The sequence below is a fragment of the Papio anubis genome, chromosome 20 (assembly GCF_008728515.1).
Source record: "Papio anubis isolate 15944 chromosome 20, Panubis1.0, whole genome shotgun sequence".
Lineage (NCBI taxonomy): Eukaryota > Metazoa > Chordata > Mammalia > Primates > Cercopithecidae > Papio > Papio anubis.
This window is the reverse complement of record NC_044995.1, coordinates 5,719,833-5,740,216: the sequence shown is the minus strand read 5'-3', so window position 1 is coordinate 5,740,216 and position 20,384 is coordinate 5,719,833. Positions and strand designations below refer to the sequence as shown.

The following is a 20,384-nucleotide window of genomic DNA, read 5'->3' as shown; positions in this document are numbered from 1 at the left end:
ATTACTGTGTTGACTGTGCTGTCCATTGCAATAACCATGCCCACATTTTGATGAAATTAGCATCACTTGGCCCGAACCATCTTGGTATCCAAGTATCCTCACTGAATTGAGATTTCCTGCTTCAGTGTCAGCCATTTCCACATAATTTCTGACCTACACAGATGAGGGATCATACAGCTTTTCAAGGACGCTGATACTCCCCTCACAAATTCATTTCTCCTGTTGTAGTGAAAAGTGCGCCCTCTGGAGCCTCCCAGGGTTGGTGTGCAGGTCATAATGATGAATGTATGATCAAGTTCCCATCACCCAAAGCCTTTAAATCCCTCGTGCCCTGTACACCAGGGCAGGTCTAGCACTTCTTCATTTAGTGTATGCCGTCCATTCATGCAACCACCTCAGGACTCCTGGGTTCTCTGCCTGGTTGAGCTCCTGCATGCTGCCTCCTTGGGGAGGAGAGGGAGGGGACCCATGGGTCAATGGAATCTGTGCAGTTGTGACACATTAGGTGCTTAATAAACAGAAGCTGTGATGTTGACCACGAGGGGACGCTGTCTTCCTGTTTGCCTATGTCTCTCTGTGTGTCTACCTTGTTTTTCCTCTTCCCAATTTTGTCACTGTCTGTCTCAGATTCTATCTCCTCTGCTGTCTCTCCATCTCTGGTTTTCCCTTTGTGTTCTTGTGGCAGTTTCTTTAAAGCCTCACCTCTGTCTTGGATGAAACATAATCCTCGTTCACTACACACACTATTCATTGGTACGAATATGCCATTTATTTTTCCATTATCCTATAGATAAACATTTGGGTGGTTTCTGGTTTGAGGATGCTATGAACTTTCTTGTATGAGGATTTTTATGAAAATATGAAGTGTTTCTAAGGGGTATATTTCTAAGATTGATACTGATAGGTCATGCATATATTCAGCTGCAACATATACTGCTAAATCATTTTCTAAAATGAGGATACCAATTTATACTCCCTTAAGCAATGTATGAGAATGTTACATTGTCTAAAGAAGGCTATTGATACACACTGCCAAACTGCTGGAATGAAGTTATATTCTAGTTCTACATTCTTTTCCTTCAATATTTCTAATATCCTTTCTCTCCAGGGCTTTGTCAATGACAATTCTAGTTTTCTTTTTTGTCTTGTAGCCTTTCCTTCTTTTGACTCAGTCACACTCTATGGATTCTATTGATCTGAGATTGTTCGGATATTTTTTTTTTTTTTTTTTTTTTTTTTTTTTTTTTTTTTTTGAGACGGAGTCTTGTGCTGTCGCCCAGGCTGGAGTGCAGTGGCCGGATCTCAGCTCACTGCAAGCTCCGCCTCCCGGGTTCACGCCATTCTCCTGCCTCAGCCTCCCGAGTAGCTGGGACTACAGGCGCTGCCACCTCGCCCGGCTATTTTTTGTATTTCTTAGTATAGACGGGGTTTCACCGTGTTAGCCAGGATGGTCTCGATCTCCTGACCTCGTGATCCGCCCATCTCGGCCTCCCAAAGTGCTGGGATTACAGGCTTGAGCCACCGCGCCCGGCCTGTTCGGATATTTTAAATTCCATAAAACCTACCTTCAGGCTGGGCGCAGTGGCTCATGCCTGTAATCAATCCCAGCACTTTGGGATGCCAAGGCAGGCGGATCACCTGAGGTCGGGAGTTCGAGACCAGTCTGACCAACATGGAGAAACCCCGTCTCTACTAAAACTGCAAAAATTAGCCAGGTGTGGTGGTGCACACCTGTAATCCCAGCTACTTGGGAGGCTGAGACAGGAGAATCGCTTGAACTGGGAGGCAAGGGTTGCAGTGAGCCGAGATCATGCCATTGCTCTCCAGCCTGGGTGACAAGAGCGAAACTCTGTCTCAAAAAAATAATAATAAATAAAAAATAAAATAAATAAATAAATAAATAACCTGCCTTCAGTGTTTAGTCATGTGTTTCCTCCTCTCCTATTTTTTTCTCTTCCTGAGTCTTTAGTGTCAGTATCTACACTTCCAGCACTCACATCGTTCAGTATTTCTTTGACATTTTTCTTTCTCTGTCCTTCAATCTGGTCTAAAATGTCACTATTGCGTTCTTCACCTCTATCAAATTCTATTAATCCATTTTTTTTTTTACTTTTTTCAACTATTATATTTTTCCTACCTAATATTTCTGACCTACTTTTTCTCATATTTTATGTATGTTAGCCTTGCTCAATATTCCTAGTATCTTCTTTTATCTTTCAGCATGCTTATTAAGTTAACTTCTGATTCAATATAAAATCAATCGGGTTTCTTTCAAATAGTTCATCATTGCAGAGATAATTCCATGGGCTATTCAATCACAAAACCAAACCAGTCCCACAGGTGCACTCATCATCCCCTGTCTTTCCCTGACCCCCTGTACATTACTAAATATCCATTTACAATTACACAGTATAAGGTCAGAAAACAAGATTCAATTTTATTTGCTGCCTCAGTATATCTGTAACCAGGAGTGCCACAAAATCTCCTACTCTTGCCAGACATGTCCCACACCCACTGGAAAAGGCTCCCACCTGGCTACTTCCTCCATCAGCTGAGTCAGCTGCATTCCACAAGGTTGTCAGTCTAATGAGTCTCACTACCTGCCAGTCTCAAAACTTAGTAAAGCAAGACCATGACATTCCCCCATGGAAATCAGAGTTCACCCCACCCTCTTGTTACTCTAAAGCCTGCCTCTCACAGTCCTTGCTTCTCCATGCCAATCCTGAGCGCATCCCCCATGTCATCCTGCATGGTGTGCAGTGTCCTCCTGCTCTAGGCTGTGAATCTCTGTGGCTAAGAAACTGTTGATCTCATATCTCCAGTGCTATGTGTGGGGTGTTCAACCATCTTCATAACCCCAGGGTGGGAATTCCTCCCTCACCGATGGTGTGAAAAGAAGGTAAATAAAACAATGATTGAATGCGCTTTGAGTTCAGTGTCATTCCTCTATTTTCCCCTATTTCTGGATTCTTCTTTGTAGGGATAGCTCCACAGATCACCTGATCACAAGACCAAACCAAATCCCCAGGGGGGTTTCCTTATCCTCTCCCTTTCCCTCACCCCCTCCACAGTAAAAGGTTGATGCAGCAGCCCTGCACTGCTCAAAACCTGTACATTCCAAGAAAAGGGCTCATCCTTGAATAACTCCTGGGAGATGATATTTGATTCCTTGGACTGTTCTGCCCAAGTGCCTTGGTATACTTGGGGCCTTGGGCCATGCCAGATGCTTCATGCTAAAAATGGGATTTGTGATGCATGCCTGTTTTTGTACATCTGGGACTCTGGGCCGTGCTGTATCTGTTTGAACTCTAGGGAACCTCAGGTCAGAGGACTTAAGGTCAATTATTCAAGTACTCCATACTCATCCTACAGACCCCCAGTAAAAACCCTGGACACTAAGGATCAGGTGAGCTTCCTTAGTTGGGATTACTTCATACATATTATCATGTATCCTTGCAGGGAGAATTATGTGCTGTCCATAAGACTCTACTTGGAGAGAATAACTGTCAGATATGCCCTCCATCCAAAGGGAAAGGCCCCCACCTGGCCAGTTCCTTTATCAGCTGGATCAGCTACACTCCACAAGGTCCTCAGCCTAATAGCTTTGACTTCCTGACAGTCTGAAAACTTAGTAAAGCCAAGTTGCTCATCTTCGTAACTGCAAGTTTTCCTCTGTTTTCTCCACACTGTAATCTATACGTCTGTTTTGTTTGCTGATTTCAATGGGTATCCTATCGATGTGACAAACCATAATAAACCACGGCATGATGCCTCTTTATTTCTGGAAGTCCTGCTAGGAAATCATGAAATCTGACGGTGGCTGGGGGACCTGAACACACCTCCTGTAATTAATCAGCTTCCAGTTTCTCCCCTTAGTCCCTCCTTCAACAACACAGGAGGACCCTCCCCTTCTTTCTGCTCACGGTCTTCTCTAGGCTTCCCAGTGCTCCCAGGACAGAGTGGGTTACGTTTTCAGTGTCATCCTTGCTGTGTGCGTGCCTCGTGCGTTGTGCCTCCAGCTTATGTTCAGTGATCTGTAGAGAGTGTCCACCTTGTGTCACTGTCCATTCTTCCAGGGTGGGCCCCACCCCTCCCGTCTCTGCACCCCACAAACAACATGGTCACCCGCGTCCTTGTGTGTGTCCTCACTGAAACTGAGTGAGAAGTCTCCAGACACAGCCAGTGTTCCGAGGGAGAGGATGAAATTACACGAATTTCAGAAACACTGGCCTACACCTGTGTCTGCCCATTCCTTTTCCTAGCAGCCCTGGAATCCACACCAGAGAGCACAGGTCAGTAGGACTCAGGAGGCTCAAGCTTTGGCCAGGTGAGTTCCAAGCTTCAGGTGTCCAGCATCCAGAAAGGCCAAGTGATGCCAGAACGTGAGGTGGACTTAAATCTACTAGAGGTAGGGGTAGGACGGGGGCACTCAGGGGTTGGCTGCGATGGTGTCCTTGATCCACTTCCGGTAATGCACTTACCTTGGTGTACACAGCAGGCTTTTCAGGCAGGGCACAAGGCTCAGGGCCCCATGACGTGATACCCTGAAGCACACCATTACAGACAAGTGGACCCCCAGAATCACCCTAAAGGTAAAGGGGGAGAGACACAGTGAGAAAGATTGGCCCCAATATATGCCTAGGCAACTCCATCTCTCAGAACTGTGCAGGTAGATGACTGAGAGCAATTCCCAGCTCTCAGGGACAGAGAGAAATGTCTCCAGAACCCACTCCCACAAGAGTATGGGCAGAGAGTCCAACAGAGGGAACAAGGCTCCAGTCCCGGCCTATGGGGAAGGGACTTCAGGATCCAGCTCCTGCACAGGGGGCAGGGTCCAGGAGGACAGTCCCTGCAGACAGGTCAGTGGGAGGAGGAGCAGGAGCATCTGCAGGATGCTGCCCCTGCGGGTGCATAACAGGGGCCACCTCTCCAGGACTACTCTCTGACTAGATGTCCCCTCTCCAGGGCATCTGGGAGCCATGGAGGGCCACAGGCAGGGCTGGCCATGGTCAGTTCAGTGATCACAATGACCCACTGGGGCCAGGTGGAGAATGGAGTGGAGGGGAGAGACTGAGGGCCAGGAGACTGAGGGAGGCTGGGTGAGGGCCCAGGTGGGGACAAGGCCTGGAGCCACCCCAGGTCATCCTCATCATCACTTCCCCAACACCCCAGCTGCCCTCCCTCCCTGCAGGCTGATCCCACAGGGAGGCCAGCAGCAGCCTCTGGACACCTGAGCCACACCCTTTCCCGCTTCTGTCCAGCACCATCCATAGCTCCTGACTCCTCTGAGGAAAAGCATGTCCTCCTGTGGCCCAGGTGAGGCCCTCCAGAAGGGGCCCTCTCTTCCCCATGTGAGGCCATCTCACGCCCTGCCCCTCATCTCTCACTCCAGCCATGCAGACCCCTCGCTGCTCCTCACATCCTCCAGGCCCCTCCTCCCAGGCCTGGGCAGGTGCTGCTCCCTCTGCTCCCCCAGGTGCCGCAGGGCTCTGCCTTCCCCTGCGGCAGGTGTTTGCTCACTCCTACCTTCTGCAGGATGTCCCCTAGCACATTCCCCACCCCTCCTCCCTGCCCCAGAGCCCAATCACTTCCTGACGCCCTCCAGCATTTCCGCGTCGTGGTCCCCGTCCCTGCCCGTGCCCCTCACCAGCATGGGGGCTGCTCTCTGTCTGTTCACTGCTGCTTCCCAGGGCCTATGGCAATGCTGGTCACGCAGCAGGTGCCCAGTCAACACAGGAATGGGAGAATTATGCTGTGAGAATCACCTGTTGCGTTGAGGGAGTCAGGGAAGGGGGGAGGAGGGAGTGGCAGATGAGGCATGGGGAGGGGGCGTGGCTACAGCTGGGGAGCAGGGGAGGCAGATGTCTGGTTGGCTTTCAGATCCCAGCCCAGAATTAGGGTCTCCACTCACCTTTCCCCTCCAGATGTTGGGAGTAAGGATGACTCACCCCACAAGTGTCTTTACCACCTGTCCAGAGCCCAGCACACAACATGAACGCTGTCACCTTCTCAGAGTAAGCTCCGGCACACATGTCATTGGACAGGAGATGGAGGTTCACACACTGAAGACTCTTTAGGCGCAGGACTACGGGTCAGAGCAAAAACTGGGCTGTGGCCGGACCCCACCTGGTTCTTTGGCCCCACTTCCCCAGACCCAGGCATCTGGGCTCCCAGCTACACCGTCTGGCCCAGGCGTACATTCCTTTGGTTGGATGCTGCCCCAGCCTGAGGCATAGCAGGTGGTCCCCAGTGCTGGCTCCTGGGTGGGCAGGCCCAGGACCTTCACAGCATCTGTGATCTTGGCAGACTCCAACAGGCGGAGCAGCATGAGGTCGTGGCTGGAGTCTTCATCTGGTCTAAGGCTTCGACGCTTCAGAAGGCTCATATTGTAGAGCGGGTGTGGGAAGCTGTGGCTGACAGGGGCCCTCTGGCCGGTGTCTTCAGGCTCAAACAGGTTGTGCCGACCCAGCCAGACCTGGCTATTCCTGGGGAGGAAGGGGGTGGATGCATGAGGAGAGAGAAAATGGGGAAAGGTAGATGGGGCAGGGGAGGATAAGGGAGACTCCAAAGGGGAGAAAAAGAAACAGTGAGAAAAGCAGGGGTGGGGGAGACAAGTCGTGGTGAAATACAGACAGTGAATTAGAGAACAGGAGTGTGATTGTGTGAGAGGCAGACACAGAACCTGAGAGAAACGAAGTGGAAAAGAGAGAGCACAAAAAGGCAGAGGAATGACAAAAGCAGAGGGGAGAACAGTGAGAATTAGGATGAGCAAAGAAGAGACAGAGACAGTGAGAAACAGACACGGGCAAGAGAAAGGGAGAAGGAACAGAACCAGGAAGGGAGTGAGAGATGGACAAATGAGAAAAGGACGCGGGAAGTCAGAGAGAGCAGGAGAAACAGCAGAGAGGGAGCCAGGGGTGATACAGTGTGGGAGAGAAAAAGGAGGGAGGCCACAGAGGCACCTGAGGGGTGTGGGGTAGCAGGGGGAGGAGGAGAGGCATGAGGGAGGCTCACCTGAAGCTGGGGCTCAGGGCCGCATCCTCCCTTCTTTCTCCAGCTCCTTTCCCCTTCTTTCGCTTTTGTTTTTGTTTGTTTTTGTTGTTGTTGTTTGTTTTTTTCTGAGATGGAATCTTGCTCTGTCACCAGCTGGAGGGCAGTGGCACGATCTCGGCTCACTGCAACCTCTGCCTCCCAGGTTCAAGCGATTCTCTTGCCTCAGCCTCCCTAGTAACTGGGATTGCAGGCATGCACCACCACGCCTGGCTACTTTTTGTATTTTTAGTAGAGATGGGGTTTCGCCATGTTGGCCAGGCTGGTCTCGAACTCCTGACCTCAGGTGATCCACCCATCTTGGCCTATCAAAGTGCTGGGATTACAGGTGTGGCCACTGTGCCCAGCCACCTTCCCCCTCCTTTCTTGTTTCTCCTTCTCCTTCCTCCCTCCTCAATTGCGCACCCAGCTGCAGCTGAAACCAGCCTTTCCTGTGTCTCCCCAGGATGGAAGGATGTCCTGGAGAGAGTGCTGTGCAGTGACAGGCACCCCCCCTCTCACACACACACACACACACACACACACACACACTGAGCTTAAAGTCCTTCCTTTTTCGGGGTGCTCCCCACCCACTGTCACAGGCCCATCTGGGTGTATTCAGTAGTGATGAGGAAGGGCTGAGGCAGAGACCCAGGAGAAAGACAGGCAAAGAGATGGAGGGTGAGACACAAGGTGACAGAGATGGCCGCAGAGAGATCCAGAGACACACAGAGATGGGGGAGACACCAAGACAGGGAGACAGAAAAAAGAGAGGGAGATAGAGACCAAAACACATACAGACACAACCATACAGACACAACCAGAGCCAGATACCAAGAGACACAGTGAGATCAGACACAGAGAGAGACACAGGCAGCCACGGGGAGGGTGGTCCAGCCCCAGCCCTGCCTCCCAGTGCAACCTGGGCCAGGACTTTCCCTCTCTCCTTTAGTCTGAAGTCTCACCTAAGAAGTGACCCTGGGGGAAGTATCCAGCTGTTATTCCTGTGGGTCACAGACATTCCCTCCCCAGTTCCCAGGATCCTACTTACTTCTTTAGACAATGGGCAGCTGTGAGCACCCACTGGGGGTGCACCAGGACACCCCCACAGTGTGCCCATCCATGACTGTACACGGCCGCCTGCCAGGGTTGGGAATGCTTCTCGCACTCCCAGCCTCCCACAATCCGAGACTGGATGAGGGGCACTGCACCTGCAGAGGGGGTGCTGGGTCAGGGGGATCAGACCCAGAAGAATTGGATAGGGGAGGGAGCTGAGCTGTGGGTTTGAAGAGATACGGGGGCAGAGGACCAGGACTGGGAGTCCAGGACACAAGCAAGGGGTCCTGGGAGGGCTGGGAATTCTGTAGCTATTCCCTGCGTTGGCAGGTTGGTGGCTGGACCAGGTGGGGAGACTTCACGCTCTGAGAGCAGAGCTGACCCGAGATCAGAGTAGGGGACATGGGACAGCATCTGGAGCAGGCTTCGGGTTGGGGGTTGGGTCATTTGGAGTGATTTGGGGTCTTACACTGGGAGAAGGGAAACTGTGGTGGAAGCTGTGGGTTCTAAGAGAATAAGGGGTGCCAGAAACCAGGGATAAGTGCCCAGTGGAGAGGTTTAGTTGCTGGGAGAGGGAGGTTTGGGACGGTTTACCATGTCCAAGGTTAAGCAAACCGTTCTGTCTGGGTTGTTTCTTGCTTTGTTTTGTTTTGTTTTTGAGGTTTTGAAAAGGGTGCAGATTTAGGGCATCAGAGAACTGGCCGTTGTGGTTGGGGGTGCTCGTGTTTTTTCCATGGAAAAGGCTGGCCATTGAATGAAGAGCCTGGGGCAAAGAGTCAGGGAAGGAGCAGTTTTCAGAGCCCCAGTGCCAGACTGGGGGTGGGGGCAGCATTTGTTGTCTTAGGCCAGACAGCCTTGGGGGAAGAAGGAAGTGTCCGGTGGAATCCGGTGGAATCTCCGTTTCCTGGGACAAGGCTGGGAAGCCAGGTGTCAAGGGCCAGGGCACAGGGTTGAATGCTCACAGCTGAACGGGACAAGTCAGTAGACTGTGGCAGGACTGAGGGGCTCAGGAGGCGGCCGGATGATAGGGTCCAAGGAACCAATGGCATGGAGAGAGGTCCTTGAAAGGTTTTGAGCCCCATAAAGAGAAACACAGGGATGCCTGGGAACTTGCTCTTTAGTAAAGCGGCTGGGAGCAGGGATTTGGCTGGGCAATGGGGAGAAAGGTCTGAGGTAAGTGGGAGGGAGCGGGGACCTCGTGTGGGCATGAGGACTGCTGCCGTGTGGAGGAGTCAGGGGCACATTGTCTGGGAGGAACTGTGGGCTGAAGGGACGAGGCGGGAGGGAAGGGCTTCAGCATAAGAGTCAGAACCCGCCCCCTTTCCTTTATCCGTCCATCTCACCAGTGCATCCCACAGACAAGGCGATGAAGAGAACCAGGACCCACATGTTGACACAGATGTCCACAGCCAGGCGGTGAGCTTGGGGCTGGGGAGCCTCCCTGTAAAACCCTATAAAGGGCTTTATTCTCCAGGACTCTGCCCCAGCCCTGCAGGCACCTAGATGCTGATCAAGGCCCTTCCTATGAGGCTGGAGGCTGGACAACCCCCTCCCATACCCAGAGCTGTGGAAGGGGAGGGACAGCCAGCACTTGCTGTTCCACACAATACTAGATAAGTCTGGAGGCATTCCCAGGGTGTGAGGCCAGATTGGGCAGGGCCTATGGATCATGGAGACATAACCTAGGGGACAAAGCCAGAGAAGGCAGGCTCAGGATGAACAGCAACAGGGGTTGGGATGATCACTGACTCTTTTTAAAAAAAAAAAAAAAGATTCTGAGACAGAGTCTCACTCTATTGCCCAGGCTGGAGTGCAGTGGCTTGATCACAGTTCACTGTAGCCTTGAACTCCCAGACTCAACCGATTCTCCTGTCTCAGCCTCCAGGATAGCTGAGACCACAAGCATGCATCACCACATCCAGCTAATCTTTAATCTTTTGCAGAGAGAGAGTGTGGCTATGTTGCCTAGGTTGGTCTCCAACTCCTGGGCTCAAGCGATCCTCCCACTTTGGCCTCCCAAAGTGATGGGATTACAGGTGTGAGCCACCACGGCCAGCCCTGATCATTGATTTTCAATACAAAGTCTCATGTGCCTAAGTCCCAAGTACTTCCTTTGCACCCCAAGACCTAATATGCCCTGAAATATCAGAACTATGGGATTGTGAGACTTTCTGGTCCCTATACCAGTCTAGGCCCAGAAGCTGGACCTCCAACTCACCATGTTCCTGAAATAGAAGCTTCGGCATTCAGTGCTCTCTGATTCTTGCACTTCTACACTCAGAAAATAGTTCCCCACATATATTTCTCCTCTCATCATAAAACCTTGTGATACCATTGGAGATTGGATTCTCCAATCCAGAAATACGAGTCTCCCAGACCAAGTTCCCTATTATTTCGAAATCTAATGTCCACTAAACAATATGGGGTTCCAGTGGCTCCTCACTCCTCATTCTCCACACCTGTGCACTCTATTTGTACAACGGGGATTCCTGTTGACCTGCCCTCCTAGGTCAGAATTGTCCTCATGCAAAATCCAATGCCTGCTTCTCACTGAAATGTCTAGCTATCGGGAGCCAGGTTTATACACTCTAAGATTAAGTTGCAAGCCAGGCACGGTGAATGGCTCATGCCAGCAATCCCAGTGCTCTGGGAGTCCAAGGCTGAAGAATCACTTGAAGTCAGAAGTTCAAGATTAGCCAGGGCAACAAAGTGAGACTTTATCTCTAACAAAAAAATGTTTTTAATTAGCCCGGTTTGGTGGCAAGCACCTGTAGCCCCATCTACTCAGGAGGCTGAAGCGGGAGGATCCCTTAAGTTCAGGAGGTCAAGGGTGGTTCGGTGAGCTATGATCACACCAAAAACAGCTAATGCATGCTGGGCTTAATACCTAGGTGATGGGTTGATAGGTACAGCAAATCACCATGGCACACGTTTACCTACGTAACAAAGCTGCACATCCTGCACGTGTAGCCCGGAACTTAAAAAATAAAATAAAATAAAATAAAATAAAATGTAAAATAAAATAAAATAAAATAAAAAACAGTCCCATGTCGCAGGAAGAGCTCCAAGGCCCCCTGGATCACAAGCCCAAACCAGACCTGAAGAAAATTTCCTCCTCCCCTCCTTTCCCTCACCCCCTGTGCAGAATCAAATATAGCTTCATACTCAAGCAGTATAAAGTCAGAAAATAAGATTCCATTTTATTTGCTGCCTCAGTACTTGTAACTGAAAGGATCTCCAAGGTATATCCCCCACCCCCACAATGGGAAAGGCCCCCACCTGGCTACTTCCTTTATCAGTCGGGGCAGCCGCCCTCCACAAGGTCCTCACCCTGATGGGTTTTATTCCCTGCCAGCTTGAAAAATTTGTAACAAGACCATCACATTCCCCCACGGGAACCAGAGTTCACCCTGCCCTCTTGTTACAACAAAGCCCACCTCCCACAGTCCTTGCTTCTTCAAGCCAATCCTGAGTGAAATTCCCGTGTCATCCTGCCTGGTGTACAGTGTCCTCCTGCCCTAGGCTGTGAAGCTCTGTGGCTAAGAAACTCTTGTCAATCTATCTCCAGTGCTATGTGTTAGGTGTTCAGACATCTTCATAACCTCAGGGTGGGAATTCCTCACACCAATGACCTGAAGAGAAGACAAATAAGCCAATCACTGTATCCCCTTTGAGTTCCGTGTGCTTCCTTGACCTTCCCCTATTTCTGAATTCCTCCTTCTTGGGATAGCCCCATGGTCCACTTGACAACAAGACAGAACCAGATCCCCAGGCAGTTTCCTCATCTTCTCCCTTTCCTCACTCCCCGTACAGTAAAAGGTTGACTCAGAAGCCCTGCACTGCTCAAAGCCTGAACCTTCCAAGTACAGGGCTCACCCTTGGATAACTCCTGGGAGATGACATTTAATCGCTTGGAATATTCGGCCCAAGTGCTTTGGTATACCTGGGGCCTCAGGCGGTGCCAGATGATTCATGCTAACCATGTGATTCATGATGAATGCCTGTTCTTGTACATCTGAGGCTCTGGGCCCTGCTGTATCTGTTTGAACTCTGGGGAACCTCAGGTCTGAGAAGTTAAGGTCAGCTATTCCAGTACTCCATGCCTATCCTACAGACCCCCAATAAAAACTCTGGACACTAAGGCTCAGGTGAGCTTCCTTAGTTGGAAATACTTCATACACACGGTCACACATCACTCTGTGTGATTTAGGTGCTGTCCACAACACCCCACTAGGAGAAAACAATGGAAACTTTTTCCCTGTTTTCTCCACACCCCCACCTAGATGCCTGTTTCCTTTGCTGATTTCAGTGTGTCTCCTGTCAATGTAACAAACCAGAATAAACCACAGTATAACAGCTCTTTATTTCTGTGAGTTCTACTAGGAAATCATCAAATCTGAGGGTTGTCTGGGGGACCTCGACACACCTCTCCCCATGGTGAATCAGCTTCCAGGGAGTCCAGTCCCTCTCCTTACTTCATCCCCATCCCATGCCACAGGAAGACCCTCCCTCCTCGGTTCGCAGCCTTCTCTAGGCTTCCCAGTGCCTCCAAGACAGAGTGGATTATGTTTTCAGCTCCATCCTTGCTGTGAGTGTCTGGTGCGTTGCACCTCCAGCATCTGCTCAGTGCTTCATGGACAGCATCCAGCACGTGTCACTGTCTACTCTCTCAGTGTGGACCCCACCCCTCCTTCATCTCTGTACCCCACAAACAACACAGACACCCCCATCCTATCTGGGTCCTCAAAGAAACTGAGTGAGATGTCTCCAGGCATGACCAGTGTCCCCCAGGACACGGAGAGGACAAAATTACACCCATTTAAGAAACACTCTGGTCTACACCTGTGTCTGCTGATTTCTTTTCCTAGCAACCCTGGACCCCACACCTGAGGCCAAAGGTCAATAGAACTGGGGAGGCTTGAGCCTTGGCCCGGTCATTTCCAAGGTTCCAAGTGCCTGGTGTCTAGAATAGCCAAATGATGCCAGAACTTTAGGTGGATTTTTTTTTTCGCTACAAGTAGGGAGTTGATGGGGTGCTCAGGGGTTTGCCATGATGGTGTCCTGGATCCACTTCCGGTAACGCACCACCTTGGTGTACAGGGAAGGCCTTCGGGGTAGGGCACATGGTTGACTGCCCCATGACGTGATACCTTGAAGCACACCGTCACAGACCAGTGGGCCCCCAGAATCACCCTAAGGGTAAAAGTGGGGAGAGAGTGAGATAGGTCAGCCCCAGTTTCTGCCTGGGCAATCCTGTCTTTCAGACCCGGACAGGCACATAACAGATAGCAGCTCCCAGCTTTGGGAAAAGAGAGAAAGGTCTCCAGAGCCGACTCCCAGGAGAAGGTGGGCAGGGATTCCAATAGGGGGGACAGGGGCTCCAATCCTGGCTGATGGGGAACTTCAGGGTCCAGCTCCTGTGCAGGGGGGAGGGTCCAGGAGGATAGTCCTTGCAGACAGGTCAGTGGGACGAAGGCCAAGGACCATCTGCAGGATGCTGCCCCCGTGGCTCATCACAGAGGCCACCTCTCCAGGACTACTCTCTGACTAGACACCTCCTCTCCAGGGCACTGGGGAGCCATGGAGGGCCGTGAGCAGGGCTGGCATGGTCAGTTCAGTGATCAGAATGACCCACTGGGGCCAGGTGGAAAATGGAATGGAGGGGAAAGACTAAGGGCCAGGAGCCTGTGAGTGGGGCTGCGTGAGGGCCCACGTGGGGACAAGGCCTGGAACCACCCTCAGGTCAGCCCCATCATCACTCCGCCCACAGCCCTGCCATCCTTCCTCCTTGCAGTCTGATCCCATAGGGAGGCCAGCAGCAGCCTCTGAACACCTGAGCCAGGCCCTTTCCCACTTGTGTCCAGCACCATCCCTAGCTCCTGACTCCTCAGAGGAAAAGCATGTCCTTCTGCGGCCCAGGGGAGGCCCTGCAAGAGGGGTCCTTTCTTCCCTGTGCGAGGCCATCTCGCCCCCGTCCCTGATCCCTCACTCCAGCCACGCAGCCCCCTCGCTGCTCCTCACGCCCACCAGGGCCCTCCTCCCAGACCTGAGCAGGTGCTGCTCCCTCTGCTGCCCCAGGTGCTGCATGGCTCCCCCATCCCCTGCGGCAGGTGTTTGCTCACTCCCATCTTCTGCAGGACGTCCCCTCCCAGTCGTACTCCCTACCCCTTCTCCCTGCCCCAGAACCCTTTCACCTCCTGACATCCTCCAGCATTTCTGCGTTGTGGTCCCTGTTCCTGCCTGTGCCCCTGACTGGCACAGGGGCTGCAGAAGGGAGGGGCTGCTCACTGCTGCTTCCCAGGCTCTAGGGCAGTGCTGGGCGCATAGCAGGTGCCTAGTAACCGTGTGCTGAATGCAGGGACACATGGACTGTGCCGTAAGAATCACCTATTGCCTTGAGGGAGTCAAGGAAGGAGGAAGGAGGAAAGGAGATGAGGCACAGGGAGGGGGCGTGGCTACAGCTCGGGAACAGGGAAGGCTGATGCCCGGTTGGCTCCTGGACCCCAGCCCAGAATTAAGGTCCCCACTCATATTCCCCCTCAAGATCTTGGGAGTAGGGATGACTCACCGAGCAGGTGCTTTTGCCGCCCATCCAGCTTCCAGCACACAGCATGAACTTGGTCACCTTCTGAAAGTGAACTTGCGCACACACATCATTGGAAATAATATGGAGGTCCACACACTGAAGTTTCTTTGGAGTCAAGTCTACGGGCCAGGAAAAAACACTGTTGTGGGCCGTACCCCACCTGGTTCCTTGGCCCCTCCTCCCTCAGACTCAGAAGTCCTGTCCCCTCCTCCCTCAGACCCAGGTATCTGGGCTCCCAGCTGCACCATCTGGCCCTGGCATACGTTCCTCCGGTTCGATGCTGCCCCAGCCTGAGGCGTAGCACGTGGTCCCCAGCGCTGGCTCCCAGGTGGGCAGGTCCAGGACCTGCACAGCATCTGTGATCTCGGCGGGCTCTGACAGGCGGAGCAGCATGAGGTCGTGGCTGGAGTCATCACCTGGCCCGAGGTATCGATTCTTCAGGAGGCTCATGTTGTAGAGCGGGTGTGGGAAGCTGTGGCTGACCTGAAACACCTGGCCCGTGTCTTCAGGATAAAACGGGTTGTGCCGACCCAGCAAGATCACGCTGTTGCTGGGGAGGAAGCAAATGCAGGAATGAGGAGCGAGGATGATGGGGCAAGAGAGACGGGACAGAGGAGCAAGGGGGAGGCTCCAAAAGAGAGAAAGAAACTGCGAGAAAAACACGGGGTTGGGGAAGACACAGTGAGGGCCAAAAATACAGACAATGAGTTGGGAAACAGCAGTATGACAGGGTGAAAGGCAGATACAGAAACAGAGAAACCAAGGGAAAGAGACAGAATGTACAAGGACAGAGAGAATGAAAGGGCAGAGGGAAGAACAGTGAGAAACTAGGTGAGCCAAAAACATACAGGATGAGAAAGACAGAAACATAGAGAAACAGACATGGGCCAGAGAAAGAGAACAAAATGAGGCAGAAAGTGAGAAATAGACAAATGAGAAAGGGAACCAGGAAGTCAAGGAAGAATGAGAAATAAGTAGAGAGGAAGCCAGGGGTGATAGAGTGTGGGAGAGAAAAGGAGAGAGACTGAAGCGGAGTGGGCACCGCCGGGGAGGGGAGGCCTCAGAGTGGCTCTGCTGCTTTGGCGTCGGTTTCCAAGGGGGTAGGTAGCCTCGCCTGCAGGCCCGATGCTGTATTCCCCGCCGCTTCCCTCCCCAGGGTCCTTTCCCCCAAACCCTGTTCTCCTTCCCCCTTCTCCTTCCTCCTCCCTCAATTGCCCATCCAAGCTCCAGCTGGAACTAGCCCTTCTCCGTGTCTTCCAAGAGTGGAGGGATGTCCTGGAGAAGGAATGGAGTGAGAGGGGCCTCCTCATACCCACACACACACAAGCGATAAAACCCTTCCTTTTCTTTTCTTTTCTTTCTTTTTTTCTTTTCTTTTGAGATGGAGTCTCACTCTGTCACCCAGGCTGGAGTGCAGTGACGCGGTCTCAGCTCACTGCAACCTCCACCACCCAGGTTCAAGCAATTCTCCTCCCTCAGCCTCCTGAGTAGCTGGGACTACAGGCTCGCGCCACCATGCCTGGCTACTTTTTTGTATTTTTAGTAGAGATGGGGTTTCACTATGTTGGCCAGGCTGGTCTCAAACTCCTGGCCTCAGGCGATCTACACGCCTCGGCCTCCCAAACTGTTGGGATTACAGGTGTGAACCACCGTGCCCAGCCAAAGCCCTTCCTTTTCTCAGGGTCCCCCCACGCCCACCCTGTGTGTGTGTTCACTAGGGAGAAGGCATAGGAGAGACAGAGACGCAGAGAGAGCCTGGCAGAGAGATAGAGGGTGAGACACACTGGCTGGAGAGGGACCAGAGATGGACAGAGAGAGGGGGGGATATGGAGACTGAAGACAGAGAAGAGAGGGAGAGAGCGAACAAAATAGTCACACAGAGAGACACAACCCAAGCCAGATACCAAGGGACATAATGAAAGTGACACAGAGAGACATAGAGGGACATAGACATGGGGAGGGTGGTTCAGCCCCAATCCTGCCTCCCCATGTGACCTGAACCAGAACCTTCCCTCTCTCCCCCAATCCCAAGGCTGGCCTTAGAGGTTATCCTGGGGGAAATGCCCAGCTGTTATTCCTCTGGGACACAGACACCCCCTCCTCAGACCCCAGGCCTCTACTCACCTCCTGATGCAGTGGGCAGCTGTGAGGACCCACTGGGGGTGCACCAGAACACCCCCGCAGATTGCCCTGCCACGAGAGGCCACAAGCACCTGCCAGGGTTGGGAATGCTTCTCGCACTCCCAGCCTCCCACAATCCGAGACAGGATGAGGGGTGCAGCGCCTGCAGAGGGGGTGCTAGATCAGGGGGATCAGGGTTCACAGGAGGAACTGGGGGACTCGGATAGGAGAGGGATCTAGGATGTGGGTTTGAAAAGACATGGGGGCAGAGAACCAGGGCTGGGAGTCCTGGGACATGGGCAGGGGGAGCTGGGAAAGGCTGGGAATTCTGTCACTCTTCCCTGGGTTTGCAGGTTAGTGGCTGGGGCTGGTGGGGAGGCTTCATGCTCTGAGAGCAGAGGTGACCCCAGGGATCAGGGTAGGAGACACAGGACAGCGTCCAGACAATATCTTGAGTCTGGGGATGGGGTCCTTGGTGGTGATTTGGGGTCTTGGACTGGGAGAAGGGAAACTTGGTACAAGTTGTGGATTCTGAGGGGATAAGGGGTGCTAGGAACCGGGGATAAGTGCCTTATGGCAAGGTTCAGTTGCTGGAAGAGGAAGGTTTTGGAAAGTTTAGGAAGTCCCAGATTGAGAAAACAGTTCTGGCCTGAGTGGTTTTTTTGGGTTTTTTTTGGGTTTTTTTGGTTTTTTTTCCCGTTTCTGTTTTTGTTTTTAGGTTTTGAAAAGGATGCAGATTTAGGGAATCAGAGAGCCAGCCGTTGTGGCTGGGGATGCTCGTGTTTTTCCTATGGAAAAGGTGGGCCACTGAATGAAGAATCTGGAGCTAAGTCAGGGAACGAGGACTTCTCAGAGTCCCATTGCCGGACTGAGGGACCCGTTTGTTGTCTCCGGCCAGGTAGCCTGGCTAGGAAGAAGGACGTGGCTGGTTGGCATCTGGGTGTCCTAGGGCAAGATCAGGAGGCCAAGCATCAAAGTCTTTGGGATGGGGTTGAACACTCACAGCCGAATGGGAAAAGTCAGTAGACTGTGATGGGACTGAGGGGCTCAGGAGGCAGACCAGTGATAGGGTCCAAGGAACCAATGGCATCGAGAGAGGTCCTTGGAGGTTTTGGGCCCCACAAAGAGAAACACGGAGATGTCCAGGAACTTCCCCTTTAGTAAAGCAGCTGGGAGCAGGGAGTTGGCTGGGCAATGGGGAGAAAGTTCTGGGGTAAGTGGGAGGGAGCGGGGACCTGGTGTGGGAGTGAGGACAGTTCAATATGGAGGGGCTGGGGGTATAGGTTTGGAGCGGGACTGGGAGAGACAGAAAAGAGCCCAGCACCCTGTCTGGGCTGGGGTGCTGGGTGGGAGGGAAAGAGCCTCAGCTTGAGAGTCAGGGCTGACTCCCCTTCCTGCATCCCCCCAACCCTGGCCCCTCTCACCAATCCACGTCACAGACAGGGTGAGGAAGACAACCAGGACCCACATGGTGACACAGCTCTCCAGGTGCAGGCGGTGAGCTTGGGGCTGCGGAGCCTCCCCGAGGAGCCTTATAAAACCTTCATTCCCCAGGACTCCGCCCCTGCCCTCCCGGCACCCAGATGCTGACCAAGGCCCTCCCCATGCTGCTGGAAGCTGGACAACCCCCTCCCACACCCAGAGCTGTGGAAGGGGAGGGAGAACCAGCACTTGCTGTTCTGCAATTACTAGATCACCCTGGATGCACCAGGCCCCATAGCTCATGGAGACTTGATCTAGGGGACAAAGGCAGAGGAGACAGGCCCGGGATGAAACAGAAACAGGGGATGGGTACAATCCCCGATTCTTCATACAAAGCCTCACATGCCTAGATCCTTTGCACTCCAAGACCCAATGTGCCCTAAAATACCAGCACCCAGGGGACTGGGAGACTCTCTGATCCCTGTACCACTCTGAGCCCAGAAACTAGAACTTTTATTTCTCATGCTCCTGAAATAGATGTCTTAGCATTCAGCACTCTCTTTTCCTTGCACTTCCAACCCAGAATCCAGTTCCACACATACATTGCTACTGTCATCATAAAAAGATCTTGTGGTCCATAGACACTCTAACCCAGAAATATGAGTCTCCCAAAGTTCCCTAGCATTTCAAAATCCAATGTCCGTCAAACAATGTGAAATTCCAGTAACCCCCCACTCCTTGTTCTCCAGACCTGTGCACTCTATCTGTGCAACAGAGATGCCTGCTGACCGGCCCTCCCAGGTCAGAATCACCCTCATGTAAAATCCAATGCCCCTTTTCCAATAAGATACTTAGCCTTCAGGAGCCAGTTTATGTACCTCAAGATTAAGTGACAGGTCAGGCATAGTGGCTCACACCTGTAATCCCAACACATTCCGAGGCCAACGTAGAAGGATCGCTTGAAGCCAGGGGTTGAAGGCCAAGCAGAGGAACAAGGCAAGATCCATTTCTACAAAAAAAAAAAAAAAAAAAAATTGTTTTTCTTTTTGAGACAGAGTGTCACTCTGTTGCCCAGGCTGGAGTGCAGTGGCACGATCTTGGCTCACTGCAACCTGTGCCTCCCAGGTTCAAGTGATTCTCCTGCCTCAGCCTCCTGAGTAGCTGGGATTGCAGGTGTGTGCCAATACGCCTGGTTAACTTTTGTATTTTTTTTTTCAGTAGAGACAGAGTTTCACCATGTTGGTCAGGCTGGTCTCGAACCCCTGACCTCGTGATCCACCCACCTCGGCCTCCCATAGTGTTGAGATTACAGGCATGAGCCACCGCACCTGGCCCAAAAAAACTTTTAAAATTACCTAGATATGGTGATAGACCACTGTAGTCTTAGCTATTGGGAGACTGAAGTAGGAGAATCTCTTAAGGCCAGGAGATCAAGGCTACAGTGAGCTGTGATCATGCCATTGAAATAGAGGGAGAACGAAACATTGATTAAAAAAAAAAAATTAAGGTGGCATGCAAAATCACAATTTATAGTCTCAGAAGAGAATCAGGAACTCTTAAGAGCCCTGGTACCTCCGCTGCTAACTCCATAAGATTTCATTAATTTCCAAAAAGTTAGTTATTTCAGCTGTTCAATAAAACCAGAGTAGCTCACCTGATCCAGCCCGAACTGTGACTCAAGAATTTGACAAAAGTGGCTGGGCGCGGTGGCTCACGCCTGTAATCCCAACACTTTGGGAGGCTGAGGCGGTGGATCACGAGGTCAGGAGTTTGAGACCAGCCTGGCAAACATTGGTGAAACCCCGTCTCTACTAAAAATACAAAAATTAGCCAGGTGCGGTGGTGCACACCTGTAATCTCAGCTACTTGGGAGGCTGACGCAGGAGAATCACTTGAACCCAGGAGGCAGAGGTTGCAGTGAGCCTCTCCCAGGTTGCAGTGAGTTTGCAGTGAGTCGAGATCGGCACCACTGCACTCCAGCCTGGGCAATCAATAGAGTGAGACTCTGTCTCAAAAAAAAAAGAAGAAGAATTTGACAAAATCTTCCCCTGTTTCTAGCAGAGTGATCAGATAAACTCAAATACAGTGAGGGAGACAGAAGTGGATATAGATAATCACAACTTAAGACCATCTTACAGCTGGAGTGGAAGGATATACTCAGCCAGTGACC

At 51.9% G+C, this 20,384-nt stretch overlaps 2 protein-coding genes across 3 annotated transcripts; both read right to left on the bottom strand.

Annotated features, from left to right (window-relative positions):
- Positions 1-3,753: 3,753 nt before the first annotated feature.
- Positions 3,754-8,893, bottom strand: LOC101006181 (kallikrein-2). Its single transcript, XM_021931355.2, is given in 5 exon segments — positions 3,754-4,477; positions 4,479-4,586; positions 5,949-6,085; positions 6,199-6,485; positions 7,995-8,893. Coding segments are annotated over 5 exon segments (735 nt in total). The 5' UTR covers positions 8,150-8,893; the 3' UTR covers positions 3,754-4,429.
- Positions 8,894-13,122: 4,229 nt separating this feature from the next.
- KLK3 (kallikrein related peptidase 3) lies at positions 13,123-19,264 on the bottom strand. 2 transcript variants are annotated; one of them, NM_001112745.1, is given in 5 exon segments: positions 13,123-13,278; positions 14,654-14,790; positions 14,935-15,221; positions 16,796-16,955; positions 18,217-18,262. In NM_001112745.1, coding segments are annotated over 5 exon segments (786 nt in total).
- Between the last annotated feature and the right edge of the window lie 1,120 nt (positions 19,265-20,384).

Coding starts and splice junctions, on each gene's coding strand:
- KLK3 (XM_021930252.2), bottom strand. CDS start 18,604: ATGAAGAATCGGGGATTGTACCCATCCCCTGTTTCTGTTTCATCCCGG. Junction 16,956..18,216: donor CCTGTCTGTGACGTGGATTG/GTGAGAGGGGCC, acceptor CCCCCTCTGCAG/GCGCTGCACCCCTCATCCTG. Junction 13,720..14,653: donor GCGGCAAAAGCACCTGCTCG/GTGAGTCATCCC, acceptor ACCTGGCCCCAG/TGGGTCATTCTGATCACTGA.